We start from the raw sequence: 19,610 nt of genomic DNA on the forward strand, positions 1-19,610 counted from the left end.
ATTCACCAGCCAATCACAGCTCTTTAGCTCATTGGCGGAAGTATATTACATTAAGGAAGGGCGCCTCACTTGTGCGGCGCAGAACGATGTCGTAAAAGCTACAGTGCGCAGGCGTTGCTGCTCTCTTTTCCTCCCCTGGTGTCTGCAACACCTGACGCCTGCGCAATAAGTTAACTGGGTGTATTGTGGCGGCCGTCGGGGCAGTTAGTGGTCTAGCCGCGCGCCGCCGGGGCGTTACAGCGAGGCGCAGGTGATCGTCAGGCCGGTGGCGCGGGTTAGCCTTGGTTCCCCGGACGCAGCGTCTGTGAGCAGCCACCATGTCGATCTTCACCCCCACCAACCAGATCCGCCTAACCAATGTGGCCGTGGTACGGATGAAGCGCGCCGGGAAGCGCTTCGAAATCGCCTGCTACAAAAACAAAGTCGTCGGCTGGCGGAGCGGCGTGTGAGTCACCCTCTCCCTCCGGGCTCTGGCCGGACACTTGCCTCCGAGGCGGCCTACCCCTGGGCTTCGAATGAACTGGGGTGTTGGCAGGGAAAGAAATGGAAAATTTATTCCGGCTGTGAGCCTGAGAATCACTGTCCTTCCCGAGCTTAGCGCCTAAATCAGGGGTTCCTTTTTTTATTTGGTTAGTGTGGTTTAGGTTGTTGGTTTGGGTTTTGTTTTAATCGGTTGGTGTCGTTAAAGCTACAGCCAAGAAACCCCCCCCCCCCAGGATATGGTCCTTTCGCCAAAATAACATTAAAGGGTTGGGACCTAGTCTTCCAGATAGTTCCCGTAGCAATAGAACATCCTGATGTCACAGATCTTTGCCCAGTAGTTTCACCGAGGTGCGTAGTGTCTTCGCTGCTGCCATCTAGGGATCGGGATTCCCTGGCAGCAGCCCGCCCTCCGCCCCGGTTCAGGGTTTCATGCATACTCCCGTGACGTTTGTCTCCAGTGAATAAGTAGGAATACAAATCCGTTCTGAGTTTTGAAAATGTTCCCTCGCACTGAGGGTCAGTTGGGAGTATTTGTTGTTTCTTGGTGTTTATATCGTTGCCATCTTGTATTTAAATGTGAATGAATTTCCAAGTTTCAAGTCTGTTCACTTAGGGTTTTCTCTCCTGCTGTCAAAAGGGAAAAAGACCTTGATGAAGTTCTGCAGACCCACTCAGTGTTTGTAAATGTTTCTAAAGGTCAAGTTGCAAAGAAGGAGGATCTGATCAGTGCATTTGGAACAGACGACCAGACGGAAATCTGTAAGCAGGTGAGTTCTAACATCTACAGCATAATTGACGTTAGTGTTCTTTGTAGTAGAAGTACTTATAGGTGTGTTAAACTTTAAAACATTATTTTTGGGGAGTAGTTATCCTACAATAGTTCAACCTGAATAACATCACTTTTTTTTTTTTCTTTTTGGAAAGAGTTGGGGGAGAGGGAAAGAGAAAATCTTAAGCAGGCTCCACACCCAATGTGGGGCTCGATCTCACAACCCTGAGATCATGACCTGAGTCGAAATCAAGAGTCAGATACTTAGTGGACTGAGCTGTCCAGGTGCCCCATAACATCACTCTTTTTAATTGAAGTATAATTACCGCACAGTGTTACATCAGTTTCAGGTAAGCGTCATCACCACCTGTCAGTAAAGAGTGTTATTAGTCTTCTTGACTATATTCCATATGCTGTTCTTTTCATCTCTGTGACTTACTTATTTTATAACGGAAGTTCAAACCTCTTAATCCCCTTTATCTATTTCACCCATTCCCTACCCACCTCCCCTCTAGCAACCACCAGTTTGTTCTCATAGTTAAGAGTCTGGGTTTTTTTTGTCTCTTCTTGTTTGTTCATTTGTTTTGTGTCTTAATTATACATATGAGTGAAATCATATGGTATTAGCCTTTCCCTGACTTATTTCACTTAGCATTATACCCTTTAGGTCCATCCATGTCATTGCAAATGGCAAGACCCATTCCTTTTTACAGCTGAGTAATAGTCCATTGTATTTCTATATGTACCATATCTTCTTTATCCATTCATCTGTCGTGGACACCGAGGTTGCTTCAGTATGATGGCTGTTGTAAATATTGCAGCAAACATAAGGGTGCGTGTACCTTTTCAAATTAGTGTTTCTGTTTTCTGGGGGTACTCAGTAGTGCGATTTCTGGATCATATGGTATTTCTACTTTTAATTTTTTGAGGAACCTCCATCCTGTTTTCCACAGTGGCTGCACCAGTTTGCATTCCCACTAACGGTGCATAAGGGTTCCTTTTTCTCCACATCTTCGCCAACACTATTTGTTGGTTTTTGTTTTTTAATTCTAGTCATTCTGACAAGTGTGAGGTGATAACTCATTGTGGTTTTGATTTTCTTTCCTTTGATGACGAATGATGTTGAGCATCTTTTCAGGCGTCTGTTGGCCGTCTGGACGTGTCTGTTGACGTTCTCTGCTCATTTTAATCAGATTATTTGGTTTTGTTGTTGTGCAACATTGTTTTTAATAATCCAGGACGTGAACAATTTTGCAAAGCCTCCAAATTTCCAAAAAGCCTCCAAAACTTAAATCTTCTACTAAGTTTCTTTATTTTGTCCATGTATGTGTTTTTAGTGTAATATACCTGAAAATGGAATTGCTTTTCAAAGATTTCGCCATTTATAACCTTTGCAAGATTGCCTTTTCCCCTTTCCCCACCTAAATAAGGAAGATTTTCCAGCACAAGATAATCCAGTGTTTCCTTTAGGTGAAGCTCAAATCATTACTTGTGTATCAATAGCAGAGAAGGATGGAATTTAATTTTCTCCCCAAGTTACTAATTCTTGTGGTTAGGTAACAAATACTGTGCAATAAAGGCATTGCTTTTTTAAAATCTGTTGGGGTTTTTTTAGATTCTGACTAAAGGAGAGGTTCAGGTATCGGATAAAGAACGGCATACACAGCTGGAGCAGATGTTCAGGGACATCGCAACGATTGTAGCTGACAAGTGCGTGAACCCTGAAACAAAGAGACCATACACTGTTATCCTTATTGAGAGAGCCATGAAGGACATCCACTATTCAGTCAAAACCAATAAGAGTACAAAACAGCAGGTGAGTGGTTTTTAATGTCAAAAAGTATCCAAATGAAAATCAGTTTTCTCTGAAGAAAACATTAAAATAGTCTGTTAAAATAAAACGATGCTACTTAGAAGTAGTTGGGTAGAGGTTTTGGGGAGGGGGGAGGAAATGATGCGGGTTGTAGGGAGGAGTAATGGAATTTTTTTTTTTTAATGAAGCACAAATGTACTACAGCTCTCATCTTCCTTTCCAAATCAAACCTTTAAAGATAAAACTTGGATTTTTTTTTTTAATGTTTGTTTATTTACATGAAAGAGACAGTGTGCACAAGCTGGGGGAGGGGCAAAAGGGGAGGGAGAGAGCCTCGAGTAGGCTCCACACTGAGCATGAAGCATGATTCAGGGCTCGATCCCACAACCCTGAGATCATGACCTGAGCCAAAACCCAGAGTCAGATACCTAACTGACTGAGCCACTCAGGTGCCCCAAAACTTGGATTTTTAAAGAGTCATTTCAGCTCTGTATTTTACATTTTTTTTATTTACGTATAATTCACATGCCATACAAGTCATCTTTTTTAAAGGTACAATTCAGTGGTATATTCACAAGATTTTGCATCCTTCCCTATTACCTAATTTGAGAACATTTCTGTCACCCCCAGAAGAAACCCTGTCGCCATTAGCAGTTACTCCTTGTTTCCTCCCTCTCACTAGTGTTTGGCAAATTTGTTTTCTGTTTCTATGGACTTTGCTATTCCGGACATTTCATATAAATGGAATCATACAATATGTGGCCCTTTGAAGGTTCATACCTATTAGAGTACATGTCAGTACCTCATTCCTTTTTAGGACTCAGTAATAACCCATTGTATGGAAATACCGCATTGATGGATATTTGCGTTGTTTCTGCTTTTTAGCTCTTATGAATAAGGCTGCTATGAAGTTCATTATAAGTTTTTGTGTGTACATGTTCCCATTTCTCTGTACTCAGAAATGGAATCGCTGGGTCATATGGTAACTATATTTAACCTTTTGAGGAACTGCCAAACCATTTTCCAAAACAGCTGAAGCATTTTACATTCCCAGTCAGTGTTCAAGGGTTCCAGTTTCGCCACATCTTTGATCATATTTGTAATTAATTCACCTGTGTATCATTCTGCTTTTGATTTGCATTTCTCTAATAACTATGATTTCAGCATATTTTCATGTGCTTATTGACCCTTGGTCGTCTTTGGAGAAAACACTGTCTACATCCTTTGACCATTTTTTAATTATTTGTGTCTTCATTATCAAGCTGTAAGAATTCTGTATCTATTCCACATACTGGTACCTCATCAAATGTGTGATTTGCTAATATTTTCTATTCAATGGCTTGTCTTTTCACTTTCTGGATATTTTTTTTGGAAACACAAAAGTTTGTCATCTTTAAGTCCAATGTACCTATTTTTTCCGTATGGTTGCTTATGTTCTCTGTGTCCTATCTAAGAACCGTCATTCAGCCAGATGGAAACTGCTTTGTTTTGAATCCCTTACAAAGTAAGGCCGCAGAAGAAGAGAAGGAATGGCCATCGTTTTCAATTTTGTCTCGCCAGGCTTTGGAGGTGATCAAGCAGTTAAAGGAGAAGATGCAGATCGAACGTGCTCACATGAGACTCCGGTTCCTTCTTCCAGTGAATGAAGGGAAGAAGCTGAAAGAAAAGCTCAAGCCACTGATCAAGGTCATAGAGAGTGAAGACTACAGTCAACAGTTAGAAATTGTGAGATGAAAACACTCTTATTCTTTTGCTTCCATGTTACCAAAGTAGTCTGTTCTCTAGTCATAAATGTGTAACAGACATTTAGAGGGTATAAACAGACATTTCCAAAACCTCTTTCCTAGAATTAAGTAAAAATGTCAAGGTTTAAGTAAAACTAGTTTGTAGTCACGCACCCTTAAGATTTTTGTGGTTGTTGTTAAGTCCATGCTCATTTCGGATGAGAGAATATATCTTACAGTGAGTCTTCTGTTATGAGGAAATTGGAAATAGGACTAAAAGTTGGACAGCCTTATTTACCACGGAACTTTTTTTTTTCTCTTTGAAGATTCATATATTTGAGGGGGGAGGGGCATGGAGAGGGAGAGAGAATCTCAAGCAGCCTCCCTATTGAGCACGGAGCCAACCCGGGGCTCAGTCCCACAATCTTGAGTTCACGACCCAGGACGAAACCAGGGGTCGGATGCTCAACTGACTGAGCCACCCAGGTGCCCCGTACCACGGAACATTTTCTAGAAGCAACAAAAGCATTGTGTGTTAGGTCCTCTCGCCCCACAGTGTCAGACCCAGTATAGATTTCATTGTCTGCGGATTCATGCCCTGAGAATTTGTAACATTTTCAGTTTAAATGAGCTCGAGCTTGGGACTGGTGAGCATTCCACTCAATGTGGAGCAATACATCCGACACTCCGAAGTTGTCAGATCTTTTCAAAATGTCACACGTGATTTCTAAATAGGCCTTCAAGCTTCTTTTTCTCCTTCCGATGTCAACAAAGAGAGGTGCTTTCACTGAACTGTAATGTCCATGCTAAATTTTAGTACAAAAAGAACCATAGTTTTCTAGTCCCATTCACTTCACAGCCAAGGAATCCAGAGAAGTCCTCAGACAGGGAGGTGAATGCCAGGGCTTACATGCATACTTAGAAAGACAGAGGCTGACTCTGGAAAACAGTATGGAGGTTCCTCAGAAAGTTGAAAATAGAGCTGCCCTACAGTCCAGCAGCTGCACTACTAGGTATTTACCCAAAGGGTACAAACATACTGACCTGAAGGAGCACGTGCACCCCGACGTTGATAGCAGCAGTGGCAGTAGCCAAACTGTGGAGAGAGCCCAAGTGTCCGTCGACTGGCAAATGGCTAAAGAAGTTGTGGTACGTGTATGCGGTAGAATATTATGCAGACGTCAAAAAGAATGAAATCTTGCCGATCTCAACAACGTGGATGGAGCTAGAGAGTATAATGCTAAGCAAAATAAGTCAGAGAAAGACCGATTTCTCTCATATGCGGAATTTAGAAAATAGAACAGATGAATATAAGGAAGGGGAAAAGACAAACATAGAGGGAAGCAGACACTCTTTTTTTTTATTTTTTTAAAGATTTTATTTATTTGACAGAGACAGCCAGCGAGAGAGGGAACACAAGCAGGGGGAGTGGGAGAGGAAGAAGCAGGCTCCCAGCGGAGGAGCCTGATGTGGGGCTCGATCCCACAACGCCGGGATCACGCCCTGAGCCGAAGGCAGACGCTTAACCGCTGTGCCACCCAGGCGCCCCCCAAAAAGAGACTCTTAATGATAGAAAACAAACAGGGTTGGTGGAGAGAGGTGGGTGGGGGGTGGGTATTAAGGACGGCACTTGTTATGATGAGCAGTGGGTGTTACTATGTAAGCGATCAATCACTAAATTCTCTCCTGAAACCAGTGTTGCACTGTGTAAACCAGCTAGAATTTAAGTAAAAACTGGGGGGAAGGAAAGACAGGGCTGGACTAGAACCCGGTCCGCCGGCCTGGGCATCGTCTCAGCTGTCGCACTGTAGAACCGTAGCAGTAGGGACGTCCGGCAGGTGCTGTGTGTCTTAGAGGAAGTGGACGCTGTGTTCGTCCTCGTGGTCAGCAGCTGTGTTCCTTGTTTCAGGTGTGTCTGATTGACCCCGGCTGCTTCAGAGAAATCGATGAGCTAATAAAAAAGGAGACCAAAGGCAAAGGTTCTTTGGAAGTACTCAACTTGAAAGATGTGGAAGAAGGAGACGAGAAATTTGAATGACACCCGTCAAGCGCTTCAGCCCTAAAACACTAAGCATTTTCTTTTCCCACAGTCCTCTTTAGTTTCTGTGGTCTGCCGAATACTTGCTCCAACTATTTGACTTGACTCAAACTACTTTCCATCTTTGTGGTAATGTGTACACAAAAAGACTTTCCTAATAAGTATTACGCTGTGGGATTCACTCAGTTTTAATCATAAAGTGGGGTTTTAGGCAAAAATGAAAAATCCAAGATACAGAGGGCAGAGTAGCATTTTGCTCTGTCTCATGCCTCGTACTTTCCGACGTGCAAGTTACCTGAGGCAAGTCTTGTGGGTAAAAAGTTAAACTTTGTATATTATAATATAAATGTAGGAAGGCATGACAGAAGGGGAGTGTTTGCTGAGGAAAACATAATGTCTTGTTTCTATTTAGTGAAATGTGTGGCCTAATACATAGCTTGGATGATGACTTTCTGATTATCTGAAAGGTAGCTCGGTGACGACCGCAGGACTGAAGTAATCTTCATTGGACATGCTGCCATAACCTAGATTATTCTCGGTAAAAATAAAGTCATTTGTTTCTAATCCATAAAGTTTATAATATATATATTAATATAGCGGAATTATATGTAATCAATAAAACCACTCTTTATTTTTATTAAACTATGGCTTGTGTTTCTAGACAGCTTCCACGCTCCCTTCCTTTTCTCCGCCTTCTGACTGGTAGGGTTAGAGAGTTCTCAGCAGGATGAAGTAAATCCTGTGAGGAGCGGTTGGAACGGCCTGTTCGGATGGACACCTGATAAATCTTAGTTATTTGGGAAGTAATTGAATATAATTCTTCTAGTACTTAAACACTTAAATGGACAACATGCAGGTTTTTTAAAATCTACTTATCTTCAAAAGAGATGTTCTAGAATACAAATTAGCATTTCACTCGAAATGAACATATGGTTGTATTTTGTGGACAGAAGTTTTTGACTTGAACAGGTCCAGATGGGTTTTATAAGCACACAGAATTCACTGCTAATACTAGTTCTCAGAAATGGTCCATTTAAAATAATTGAAATTGCGAAGTCAAAATTGATTTTTACAGTGTTAGAAGAAATACCCCTGCTGGATATCCTGGGAACATACACTTTATGTAATGCTGGAATTGAATTACCGTTTTGATACCAGTCCTTAAGATGGCCTTCTGACTGATTCCATTTTACTGGTACAGTCTGTTGTTTCATGAAGATCTAAACTCGAAGGCCCAGAAAATAATTGTTAACCAATGAACTTCACACTTTATCTCCAGCTTAGACAGTTAGTGGTTCAGGTTGGAAGTCCTAATCACTAGAAATGTTCATTAGCTGCATCTTGAGAAGGAAAGTTCAACAGTTGACATCATCTTAAGTCTTTCTCATGATTCATCTCCTAAAAACCTGGACCCTTAAGAAATGTCAAGTGTAGGTCACATGAGTCACGCTTCTGCACCTGTTAAAAATTTTGGTTCCCAATCATGCTCCCAGGAACGGTGCTTTAATGGGTTGTTTTAAGGACTGAGCTGTTCGTTTTTTCAATGCAAGCTATCATGTGTACATTTGGTCAGAATGACATTTTAGAATTTACCCTTTCCTGTTAGCACAGCTCTTTTCTGTGAAGCGTTGCTAGTACCCGTACACAATCGCTCCACCCCGGGGAGCGATTTCACTTTGAAATCCCCTCCTACGCCTGGATTTCACCCTACCTTGCATTCTAGAGAGCTGCTTAAATTCCCATCTGGCGTGCTAGATGGTGAGCTCCTCAAGGGCAGGAGATGAGCCATCGTGCGTTTGGCCCCAGCAGATGTGGAATAAATGTGGAGGGATACATACGATCTCAGTGAGGGCTGTCAGAAGTGAGCACGGGAGATGACAAATTTGTCCAGCTAACGACTGTCAAATCCATCTTCAAAGCTACAATAGGTGTCAAGCTTTGAGCTAAGGCTTCCCACCCTTCATACTGATGCGTGCTGATGTGCCGCTTGGTGGATTCTGGTCTGCACAGATTACACACACACACACACACACAGCCATCGGGGTACTGTCTCTGCCTGAAACCAGTCTCTTACACTGATTTGCCCCAGGCTGTCATATACACCACCTAGTCCGTGGGCTGTGATGGGAAATGGGGTAGCACTCATAAGCAGCGGCCACATACATGATTTTTCCTGCATGCTACCCTCAAGCCCACATCATGAGGTCCCTATGACTTTGGTAGTAATGAGACTCCTTATTTATAAGTTTTTTGCCAACCTGCTCTTACATTGCTGAAACTCAAGGTATTGATTATAGGACAAGCATTTAATAGCTGAGGGGAGAAAGGCCATTGATTTTCATCTCCACATGTATATACCCATTGGTACCTGTAAAATTAATGAGTCTAAGTGGAATTTTATGGCAACACTTCTGAGCTAAAAGTATAATCCTGACCTAAATATCATTTGGATACTGCAGCTCCTACAGAGGAATGATTTCACAACACTCCAAGTACACTTAGTTGAGTTGTCCGGGGCCCATCCTAAACCCCCCTGGAAGAGTCCTCCGTTTTACCAAATTCCTAGTTGAGTAAGACTTCTGGTTAGGGAATGGAGGTGAGTGAGTTGAGTTGAAGAAGACAGAGTCATTTTCATTGCAGAGAAAAGTAGACCTGTCTCCTACACTCAACACAATTCATACCTCAGGAGCGTTTTCTGTCTGGCAAGCTACTTGAATGCCGAGAAATTCATGGTGGAGCTCTTCTTGTGGTCAGCAAGAAGAGTTAACTTGCTTTTCAAGGGCTGAGGTCCACAGGCTTATTTCTTACCGTCATGTGGAGACAGAAGAATCAAGACTAGAAATCTTGCTTGTAATTAAGGTAAAATCGTTTGTGGATTTACAGATAAAACTTTGCAGATTATATGGATGCCAAGGGTGGTTCAATATCCACAAATAAATCAACATGATACATCAAAAAGAGGATAAAAACCATATGATCATTTCAATAGATGCAGAAAAACAATGTGACAAAGTATAGCATCCATTCATGGTAAAGCCCTTAAAAAAAAGTAGGTTTAGAGGAAACATACCTCAACATAATTAAGGCCTTATATGAAAAACCCACAACTAAGCTCATACTCCACGGTGAAAAACTGAGAGCTTTTCCCCTAAGGTCAGGAACAAGGCAAGGATGTCCACTCTCAGCACTTCTATTCAACTTAGTACTGGAAGTCCTAGCCACAATAAAACAAGAAAAAGGAATAAAAGGCATCCAGATTGGTAAGGAAGAGGTGGGTCATTTTGCAAATGACATGATACTTAGAAAACCCCAAAGAACCCACCAAAAAACTACTAGAACTGATAAAGGAATTCATTCTAAGGTGTGGGATACAAAATCAAGGTACAGAAATCCATTGTGTTTCTATACACTAACAACGAAGCAGCAAGGCACCTGGGTGGCTCAGTCGGTTAAGCAACCAACTCCTGATTTCGGCTCAGGTCATGATCTCAGGGTTGTGAGATCAAGCCCTACATCAGGCTCCACGCTCACTGGGGAATCTGCTGGAGACTCTCCCTCTGCCCCTTCCTGCCCACCCCCTGACTCTGTTCGTGTGCTCTCCCTTTCTCTCTCTCAAATAAATAAATCTTTTTTTAAAAAATGAAGCAGCAAAAGAAGAAACTAAGGCAACAATCCCTTTTACTATTGCACCAAAAATAATAAAATACCTAGGAATAAACTTAACCAAGGAGGTGAAAGACCTGTACTCTGAAAACTATAAAGCACTGATTTAAGAAATTGAAGACCGGGACGCCTGGATGGCACAGCGGTTAAAGTGTCTGCCTTCGGCTCAGGGCGTGATCCTGGCGTTATGGGATCGAGCCCCACATCAGGCTCCTCCACTATGAGCCTGTTTCTTCCTCTCCACTCCCCCTGCTTGTGTTCCCTCTCTCACTGGCTGTCTCTGTATCTGTCAAATAAATAAATAAAATCTTTTAAAAAAAAAAATCCCAGGAGCTGCATCTTGTTGCCTGGTGGTGTTTCTCTAAAAAAAAAAAAGAAAGAAAGAAATTGAAGACCACACAAAGAAATGGAAAAACATTCTGTGCTCATGGATTAGAAGAACAAATATTGTTAAAAAGTCCATACTACCCAAAGCAATCTAAAATTTAATGCAATCCCTATCACAACACCAAAAACATTTTTCACGGAACAAGAAAAAATAATCTTAAAATTTATATGGAACTATAAAAGACCCCAAAAAGCCAAAGCAATCTTGAAAAAGAAGAACAAAACTGAAGGTATCACAACCCTAGATTTCAAGATACAATACATCAAAACAGTATGGTACTGACACAGAAGTAGACACGTAGATCAATGGAACAGAATAGAAAGCTCAGAAACCCACAGTCATGTGGTCATTTAATCTTTGACAAAGGAGGTAAGAATAGGCAATGGGAGAAAGACAGTCTCTTCAAATAGTGCTAGGAAAACTGGTCAGCTGCATGCAAAAGAATGAAACTGAACCACTTTCTCATACTATACACAAAAAGTAACTCAAAAGGGATTAAAGACCTAGATGTGACCCCTGAAACCATAAAAATCCTAGAAGAGAACACAGGCAATAATTTCCCTGACATTGGCAGTAGCAACATCTTTCTAGATATGTCTCCTAAGGAAAGGAAGACAGAAGAAAATAAACTATCGGGACTACATCAAAATAAAAAGCTTCTGTACAGCAAAGGAAACAATCAACAAAACTAAAAGACAACCTACTGAATGAGAGAAGATATTTGCAAATGACAAACCTGATCAAGGGTTAGTATTCAACATACATAAAGAACTTACCAACTTGACACTAAAACAAACAAACAAAAAAACCCGAATAATCCAATTAAAAATTAGGCAGAAGACATGAACAGACATTTCTCCAAGGAAGACATACAGATGGCCAACAGACGCACGAAAAGATGCTCAACATCACCCATCATCAGGGAAATGCAGATCCCCTGAATACGAGATACCACCTCACACCTGTCAGAATAGCTAAAATCAATAACATAAGAAGCAACAAGTGTTGGGGAGGATGTGGAGAAAAAGAAACCCTTGTGCACTGTTGGTGGGAATGCAAACTGGTGCAGCCACTGTGGAAAACAGTATGGAAGGTCCTCAAAAAATTAAGAATAGAACTATCATACCATCCAGTAATTGCACTACTGGGTATATACCCCCAAAATACAAAAACACTAGCTGAGCTGAAGTCAGACATTTAACTGACTGAGCCACTCAGGCGCCCCTCTGTCCAGTTTCTTTAGAAAGAAGGCCCAGAAATATTCAAACTTCTCTAGAGCATTCCCTGTGAAAAGTGACTGAGAAGGGCATGGAGAGGGGGTTGAAAGGAACAGGAGATATGGGGAGAGGAACATTTATTTTTCTCCCTCCTCTGTGTCCATAGAGGTAAGGGACTTTCATGTCCTCCACAGAGAAAAGGAACATTCCTATCCTTCTCATCCCTTCCCAGTGGGATGAGGGAACACATGGCTGCCGAGTTTAGGAACAGGGTTACCCCCTTTCTGGATACCCTGCCATTGAGATCAGCCTGCCCACTGACAGGAGCATCCCGCAGGGGTCATGCGTGCACCCCAAGGCTGAGCTGGCCAAGGCTGACCAAGCCTGTGACGCAGGAACTGTTGGGGCCATTTAAGCTGGGTCCTTAACTGCAGCCTCCCTCACGTACCAGCTGACCTCTGATCGCTGGGTCTAGCTCCTAGTTGGTCCTCAACTTAGGAGGCCAAAGAGAAAACATTTTATCAGACACATGAAACCCAACCAGGGGCGAAGAGGATGACGGAGAGTGGTTTCGGCAAGTCCCCTCTGGAGGAGACAAAAGAAGCAGAGGGCTTTACGAGGTGCCAGCATTGGGGGACGCTAAGGACACCAGGCCACATGTCCAGCCATAATCTTCCATGATCCTTTTTGCATGCATGGTAAAATACACATAACATAAAATTTACCATTTTAATCATTTTAGAAGTGTGCAACCCAGTGATGTTGCATGCACTCACAATGTTGTACCGACATCATTACCTAGTTTCAGAAACTTTCCTCACCCCAAAGAGAAACTCCATACTCATGAGCAGTCACTCCTTATTCCCCCTCAGCACCCACAGCTCCTGGAAACCACTAATCTACTTTCTGTCTCTATGCATTGGCCTATTGTAGGTTATTTCATATAAATGGAATCCTACAATCTGTGGCCTCTTGCATCTGGCTCCTTTCGCATAACATAACCTTTTCAATGCAGTATTTTATTCCTTTTTATGGCTGAATAATCTACTGTATGGATAAAACACATTTTTGTTTATCCATTCATCAGTTGATGGACATTTGGGTTGTTTCCACCTTTTTGCTACCGGGAATAGTGCCGCCATGGACATTCATATACAAGTGTTTGTTTGACCACCTGTTTGCAATCCTTTGGGGTATATATCTAGGAGTGGGATTGCTGGGCAGTGGGGGCTGAAATGTGTCCCCCCAGAATGCATGCTGTAAAGCCCTAGTACTTCAGCATGTGACTATATTCAGAGATAGGGTTCTTAGGAAGTAATTAAGTTAAAATGAAGTCATTGGGGTGGGCCCTAACGCAATATGACTAGTGACCTCATTAGAAGAAGAAATTTGGACACAGACATGGGCAGAAGGAACACCATGTGAAGACAGGGAGAAGGGGGCCATCCACACGCCTAGGAGAGAGGCCTCCCGAGAAACCAACGCTGCCCACACCTTCATCTTGGACTTCCAGCCTCCAGACTGGAAGTAATCAATTTCGGTTGTTTAAGCCGCTCAGTCTGTGGCACTTTGTTATGGCAATGCTCACAAACACTCAATCCTGTGAAAATTCGATGCTTACCTCCCTGAGAAACTGTGCCGGACCACCTTCCTCAGCGGCTGCATCTCTCTCATGGCTTTTTGATGGCGGTTCTACGTGAGATGCTTCTGGAATACTCCGTATTGCAGGGGAGGCTGGAGAAAAGTTCGTGTAAGTAGATTCATAGAAGTTCCCACTACAGGTTCCCAATCAGTAGCGTCCAAGGTACTTTGCCTCTTGGAGGATGCCACTCACCTGGCTGCTCACCTGGTTGGCAGGGTTCCGACTCCACCTGGAAGAGCTCTCTCTCCCAATGGTTTCAAGGGCTCTTCACCGCTTCCCAGAGCTGCTTGTGGTGGACAAAGCTCTGCTACTCCAGCGACCATAGCAATGAGGAAGACAGCACTGCAAAGCCCATACCCATCTGTACCACAGAGCATCAGCCCACTTGAATGCGCATCAAGCTCGGCCAGGCTGACTTCCAGAGTTTGCCATGTTGCTTTCCATGAGGCCAACATGTCCTGCATTCAGGTGATGTCCAAGTTTTGTGCTGTTTTGGAAACAGAGGGCAAGGAAGTTCCCCTCCCCACTTGGACAGACGTGGACGGCCATCAGCCAGAGGTCACCTTAGCTTGAGCCTCTATCCTCACTGATAAAATGTGCTGGACAGATGTGAAGATCAGACAAGAGGAGGGGAATCGACCTAGATTATGTTGGGAAGCCAGGCCTTGGTTCTAGCAATCACCACATTGCCCCTACAGAGTGAGGCTCCCAAGAAGACAGGAGCTTAGTACGGTATTTGATAAGTCAATGGATGATTCCGTGAATGTCTCCTCAAATCATGCATCCATCTCCTATTTCCCCACAGATTATGAAAATCTAACTCCCTATTGTGTTAGGTTTTGAAACTGTCAAAAGCACTTTGTAAATATCTGCAAAAGGGAGGCTGTTAATTATAGCAGTCATCTGGGAACGAAAGCGACTCTTAAAAACCCAGAAAGGCAGGAAGAAAATTTAAATTCAAAATGTTCATTTACCATCAGTGAATGAGGAACACTATTATCTCTTACCCTAACCAAGTTGGTGTCTTTCCACCGCTACCTAAAAGACTTTGAGAAAATGTTGACATTCATAGGGCTTTAAAGGTTAAAAAGGCTATACAAAGCTCTTTCCTAAAACAATGTGATAGCAAGAGTCTTTATCTCTTTATATTAGATGGAAGGAAACACAACAGAGGAAACCACATAACATAACTAAGTTTGGTCTTGCCTGGAACCTTCTCTTGAGATTGGACCATCAGCTGGCCCAGGCTCTCCATGGAGTTCAGAAGCTTGTAAGTTTCATGTTCTTATCAGCACAAACTAAGCCATTTTACAGCACAGCATTAACAAGCACTTGGATCAGTGATTTGATTCAGAGTTTCCTTTCATTTTGAAGATAATTCCTTTCTTGGAGGGAAACCCGTATCTCCGATCTCTTATTTTCCTTTTTAAAACAGAGGGCTTATATCATTCTGTTTCTACATGGTCATACTGTGTTACTTTTTAAAAATTTTTTAGTTATTTATTAGAGAGAGAGTGTGTGCATGCGAGCCGGTGGGAGGGGGGAGCAGAGGGAGAGGGACAAGTAGACCCCCCACTGAGCGCAGAGCCCAACGTGGGGCTTCATCCCAGGGCCCCAAGATCATGACCTGAGCTGAAACCAAGAGTCGGATGTTCAACCGACTGAGCCACCCAGGCACCCCATACTGTGTTACTTTTGACCAAAAATTATTACCAGGCAAGTAGTAGAAGGGAAGTATCTTCAAGGTAAGTCTCCATGTTAGATCAGGTTTCTGAGCAGGGGGATATGTAACATCTCAGAAGACATTTTAGTTTTAAAAATCAATCCTTCTCCTTCAGGAATAGCAAGTAAATGGTGTAGGAACAAAGTCTACTGCAAAACACAGAATTTCTAACAAGAATTGATTCACTTTTTTTCTAAGTCCTCCTTTCCTTGGCTTGTGTTTTCATTTATTGCCTCTCGAGAGTCCACTTTGTCCTCATGGATATTCTGATTTCCCAAACACAGCTGTGGGATCTGTGAAATGCAGAGTGCCTCACAGCTCACCGACCCCCAGCCTTCTGCCTCCTGACCTGAGCCCCCACTCTCACTTCACTCACTTCTCCCAGAAGCCGGGAGGGGCGGGCAGGGTGGACAGCTAATTTGCCATTTCTGTTTACCTCACACCGTAATATCCCCCAACGGCTCCGGGGTGCCTTGCATTCTTAAATGTGTTCATAGGAAAAGTTTCTTTTTCAAAGGACCGAAGAATATCAAATGACACACTTCTCTCTCTTCTACGTCTTTATCACTTTACACATTCATGGCAGCTGCGGCATTTTCTGATTCCAGCTCTCTATAGTAAGAATTAATACATTTCCATTACCAAGTTTTGCAGAAAAATTATAAGTGTACCCAGAGCTTTTCAGAGACACTATTCTGAGCAATTTCTTTACCAAATTTGCTCAAATAAAATACGGAATATGGCTGAATTTTCCCTGCATGTTTGCTAATTCAGTCCTTTCTATTAGTCCAGTTGACCTTTCAACAGCTCAGGGCTTAGAAGTTCTCACCAGGGGAAGCGAGGAGTCCAAAATCCCCATATGACTTTGGACCCCCCAGTCACTTAGCTCCTGACAGCATACTGTTAACCAGAGGCCCAATGACACAACACGTATTGTGTATGTTGCACATATCACATACCGTATGCTTATAATACAGTAAGCTACAGAAAAGTAGATGTTAAGAAAACCATCAAGAAGAGAAAACACATTTACAGCACTATACTGCATTTACCTGAAAAACCTACGTATAAGTGGACCCACACAGTTCAACCCAATCGCTCAAGGGTCAACTATACAAAGCTCATGGCCACTGTGTGTCTTCGGGGAGCCGTTCGTGACTTTGGCTTTTCCAGCTCAGCAGTTCTCAAAGTGTAGTCCCTTGGACCGCAGCATTAGAATCTCTGGGGAACTTGTTAAAAATGCACATTCTTGAACTTAACTCCAGACCTAATGAATCAGAGACTAGCGGGGAGGGCCCAGCAATCTGTTTCAATCACTCTCCGAGTGATTCAGAATCACACTGGAGCTTATAAATCAACATTTTAAGCTAAGAACAAGCATTTAGACAGTTCAAAGCTCGGAGAGGGNNNAGGAATGCCAAGAAACCAAGTGCATAGGAAGGAAAGACTTTCATTCCAACCAACTTTCTGCAACAAATTTTCTAGAAACCAGATAACCATCTGGGGAGGCTAAAGGAACTAAAAAGAAAGCATCAAACAGATTTGCCTTAAAGCATTATAGGAATAGAAAAAGCCCAGAGTCTGAAATAAATTCGGATAAAAAGAAATTTAAATCTTACTAGTTGTGTGAACTTGGTAGGCGGCACGTGCATTTTTAGCGTTTGTGGACCCCACGACCCTTCCATTGCTTGTCTAGAATCCATCGCTCAGTCTTTCTGGAGCTGGGGCACGGGGGTTCCAAATGGACCAGGTCCAGTCACTTGAGGAGAGACCAGTGACAGTGAAACAAGAAAGGAATTTATTTCGGTGAGGCCGACACCAGGAAGACAGTGGACTAGCGTCTCAAAGAGTGTCTCCAAAACGCTGAAAATACCTCCAGGTTTACGCAAGGAAAATGTGGGGCAAAGGTCAGCGGGCACCTGCAGGTGGGCAGTAAAGGTCAGGTCTATCATTGTCTTGGGGTCCGTCATAGGTGGGCTCAGAACAGTCATTGCTTGAGCGGTAGTTTCGGTTCCCATCAGGGGCTGCTTTGCCTGCAGGCTCTTTTGCGCGAGTTCAGAGAGAAGCCGGAAAGACCGTGATCAATTAGAAAGTTTGAGGTCAGAATGGAGGTGGTTGAACTCCTCCTTCGTTTCCACACATGGAGAAACTCTTGCAACCACAGGTGTGTGCCTGGCTGCGGACCCTATGAAGAAGATGCAATTGTCCCTGTAAAGAGTTTAGAATCGGGAGCCAGCAGCAATCAGGTTTTAGCAGGCGGCTGGCCCTGGAATACTTGACTTCAGGAGCTCTGGGGCAGCCATCGTTCTCTACAAGGATGAAGAAGCCAAGAGAAAGAAGCCATTCTGCAGCTGGCCAGAAGGATGAATCAGGGGTGTGTTTGCCAGGCTCCCAGCTCTTTCCTGATCCAAGTTCAAGGCCTTCCCGAGTCTAGTGGCAAGTCTGACCGTGGGTTCAGCAGAACATTCCTGGATCCTCCCTGCCCCTCCCTTTTTGATTCCTTTGCAAAGCCGATCTCCAGTTGGTTTCTGTGACTCACGACCAGGAAGGCTCTGCTAAGACATGTGAGCGATTTATCCAGTTTCAGCACAACTCAACGTCTGTGTTTGCGAGAGGAGGCTCACCGTACCTACCTCATCGACTGGGGAAGATCTAAGTGAGATAACACAACATGAAATACTCGGAACAACGTCTAGAACACCGTGGGCTCAGTGAAGCTGCCCCTTCAAGTCCTACGAGTGAGCTCTGTACTCCCCTCCCTGGTCCAGGACAGAAGGACCAGGGTGCCTCCAGCCACTGACCCGAAGCCCAGGCGTCCACAGAGAACTTGTTCCGACTGGCAAGGACGTGATTTCAATATCTGAAAATGCTGTGTTTTCAAAAAGTTTCTTCCCTTTTCTGTGATCAATTGGCCTGGGTCTTTCAGAACCAAACTTGAAGATGACAAAAACAGAGCTTTTCCTTCTTCAATTCAAAACAAATCAGTAGACAAGGCCAGATGCTGGGGACACAGTGGCCAGACAGACACACCCTTTGCCCTCAAGGAGCCCACAGATAAGAAGGAGAAACATCCGAAAATACATCAGTATAACCACAGTGGGAAGGTGGAGATCTTGCTTTACTGTGTACACGTCTGTTCCACTGACTCTCAAAAACCACTGAGAAATCAGATCTGCCTACTTCTTTCTCCCTATAGGAAACATTGTAGATGCTGATCCATTCAAAAGATTTATTTGGAGAAAAAAAACCCAAAAAACAAAAAACCCTGATGCTGTAAATGTGAATTCCATTCGTGTCCGCACCAAGTAAAAGATCTGTGTGGTTTGTATTTTCCTGTGAAATAATAAATTGTGGCAGATGTTAAAATACAATTTCTACGGAAATATGAAGGGAGAGAAGAAAAATACTAGGGGGATTGCTGATTTTACTTCCAGGCAAAGAATAGAGATGGATTTTCTTCACATTTTATTTATGTGTATATTTCCCCAATAGAGTACTAGAATGAGAAAGGGAGTGGGAGGTGTTCTTGGAGCAGATGCTGGGGTTTCTAGAATCATCGCTGCCCAGATCCGCCCCAGCATCCCTCGGAAGCTGCCTAACCAGGACAAAGCAGGGTTTGAGGCACACAGCCTGCCAGTTGGCCCCGGGTGCCCTGGGGCTGCGGGGCCCGCCTAGTACGGGGAGGGGTGCGGGGGCCTCTAGCAGTGTGCCCAGGCCGGGGACCCTCTGACCAGACTGGTCCTGATGGAGTCCAAACCCCCAAACTCTGTACAGCTTCAAAGAAAAATAAACTTCCCCAAGGGAACTGTTCTGAAAGTTTAACTTGACTGCAACGTGCATGTATAGTAACAAAAGCTTTTGGGTTTTCTTGAGACACCCTGGCCCAGACGCTCTTCATCCCACACCGGGTCCAGATGGACTAGCAGCGAAAAACATCCTGATGAACGAGAACCGTCTCCACTACGAGGAGGGTAGCCACAGCGCTGGGGCTCCGGCCCATCAGCAGCCTCCTTGGGCCACTGCACCAGGAGGGAGGGGGGCATGCGGCATGGAGAGGGTCCTGAGTCAGAAGTCAGGTGCAGCCCTCCCAGCGCCAACCCCCAGCCTTGACATTTCACTCCCCATGGCAGGTGCTCAGTTGCCCCCCCCC

The 19,610-nt window shown here is 43.6% G+C and overlaps 1 protein-coding gene and 1 long non-coding RNA gene across 2 annotated transcripts; one reads left to right on the plus strand and one right to left on the minus strand.

The window, feature by feature from the left end:
- Window positions 1-98: 98 nt before the first annotated feature.
- SBDS (SBDS ribosome maturation factor) lies at window positions 99-7,487 on the plus strand. Its single transcript, XM_008698567.2, has 5 exons — window positions 99-445; window positions 1,121-1,250; window positions 2,868-3,068; window positions 4,626-4,790; window positions 6,699-7,487. Exons 1-5 carry the CDS (start codon window positions 318-320, stop codon window positions 6,825-6,827), a joined length of 753 nt encoding a protein of 250 aa, XP_008696789.1. The 5' UTR covers window positions 99-317; the 3' UTR covers window positions 6,828-7,487.
- LOC121103750 lies at window positions 6,397-18,783 on the minus strand. The gene is made up of 4 exons (XR_005835983.1): window positions 17,080-18,783; window positions 15,897-16,072; window positions 13,717-14,224; window positions 6,397-6,740 (listed from the first exon to the last, which is right to left on the minus strand). It is a non-coding gene; the product is annotated as an uncharacterized LOC121103750 (long non-coding RNA).
- Between the last annotated feature and the right edge of the window lie 827 nt (window positions 18,784-19,610).

This window comes from Ursus maritimus, unplaced genomic scaffold (assembly GCF_017311325.1).
Source record: "Ursus maritimus isolate PB19 unplaced genomic scaffold, ASM1731132v1 scaffold_2, whole genome shotgun sequence".
Taxonomy (NCBI): Eukaryota; Metazoa; Chordata; class Mammalia; order Carnivora; family Ursidae; genus Ursus; species Ursus maritimus.

Coding starts and splice junctions, on each gene's coding strand:
- SBDS (XM_008698567.2), top strand. CDS start 318: ATGTCGATCTTCACCCCCACCAACCAGATCCGCCTAACCAATGTGGCC. Junction 446..1,120: donor GTCGGCTGGCGGAGCGGCGT/GTGAGTCACCCT, acceptor TGCTGTCAAAAG/GGAAAAAGACCTTGATGAAG. Junction 3,069..4,625: donor ATAAGAGTACAAAACAGCAG/GTGAGTGGTTTT, acceptor TTGTCTCGCCAG/GCTTTGGAGGTGATCAAGCA.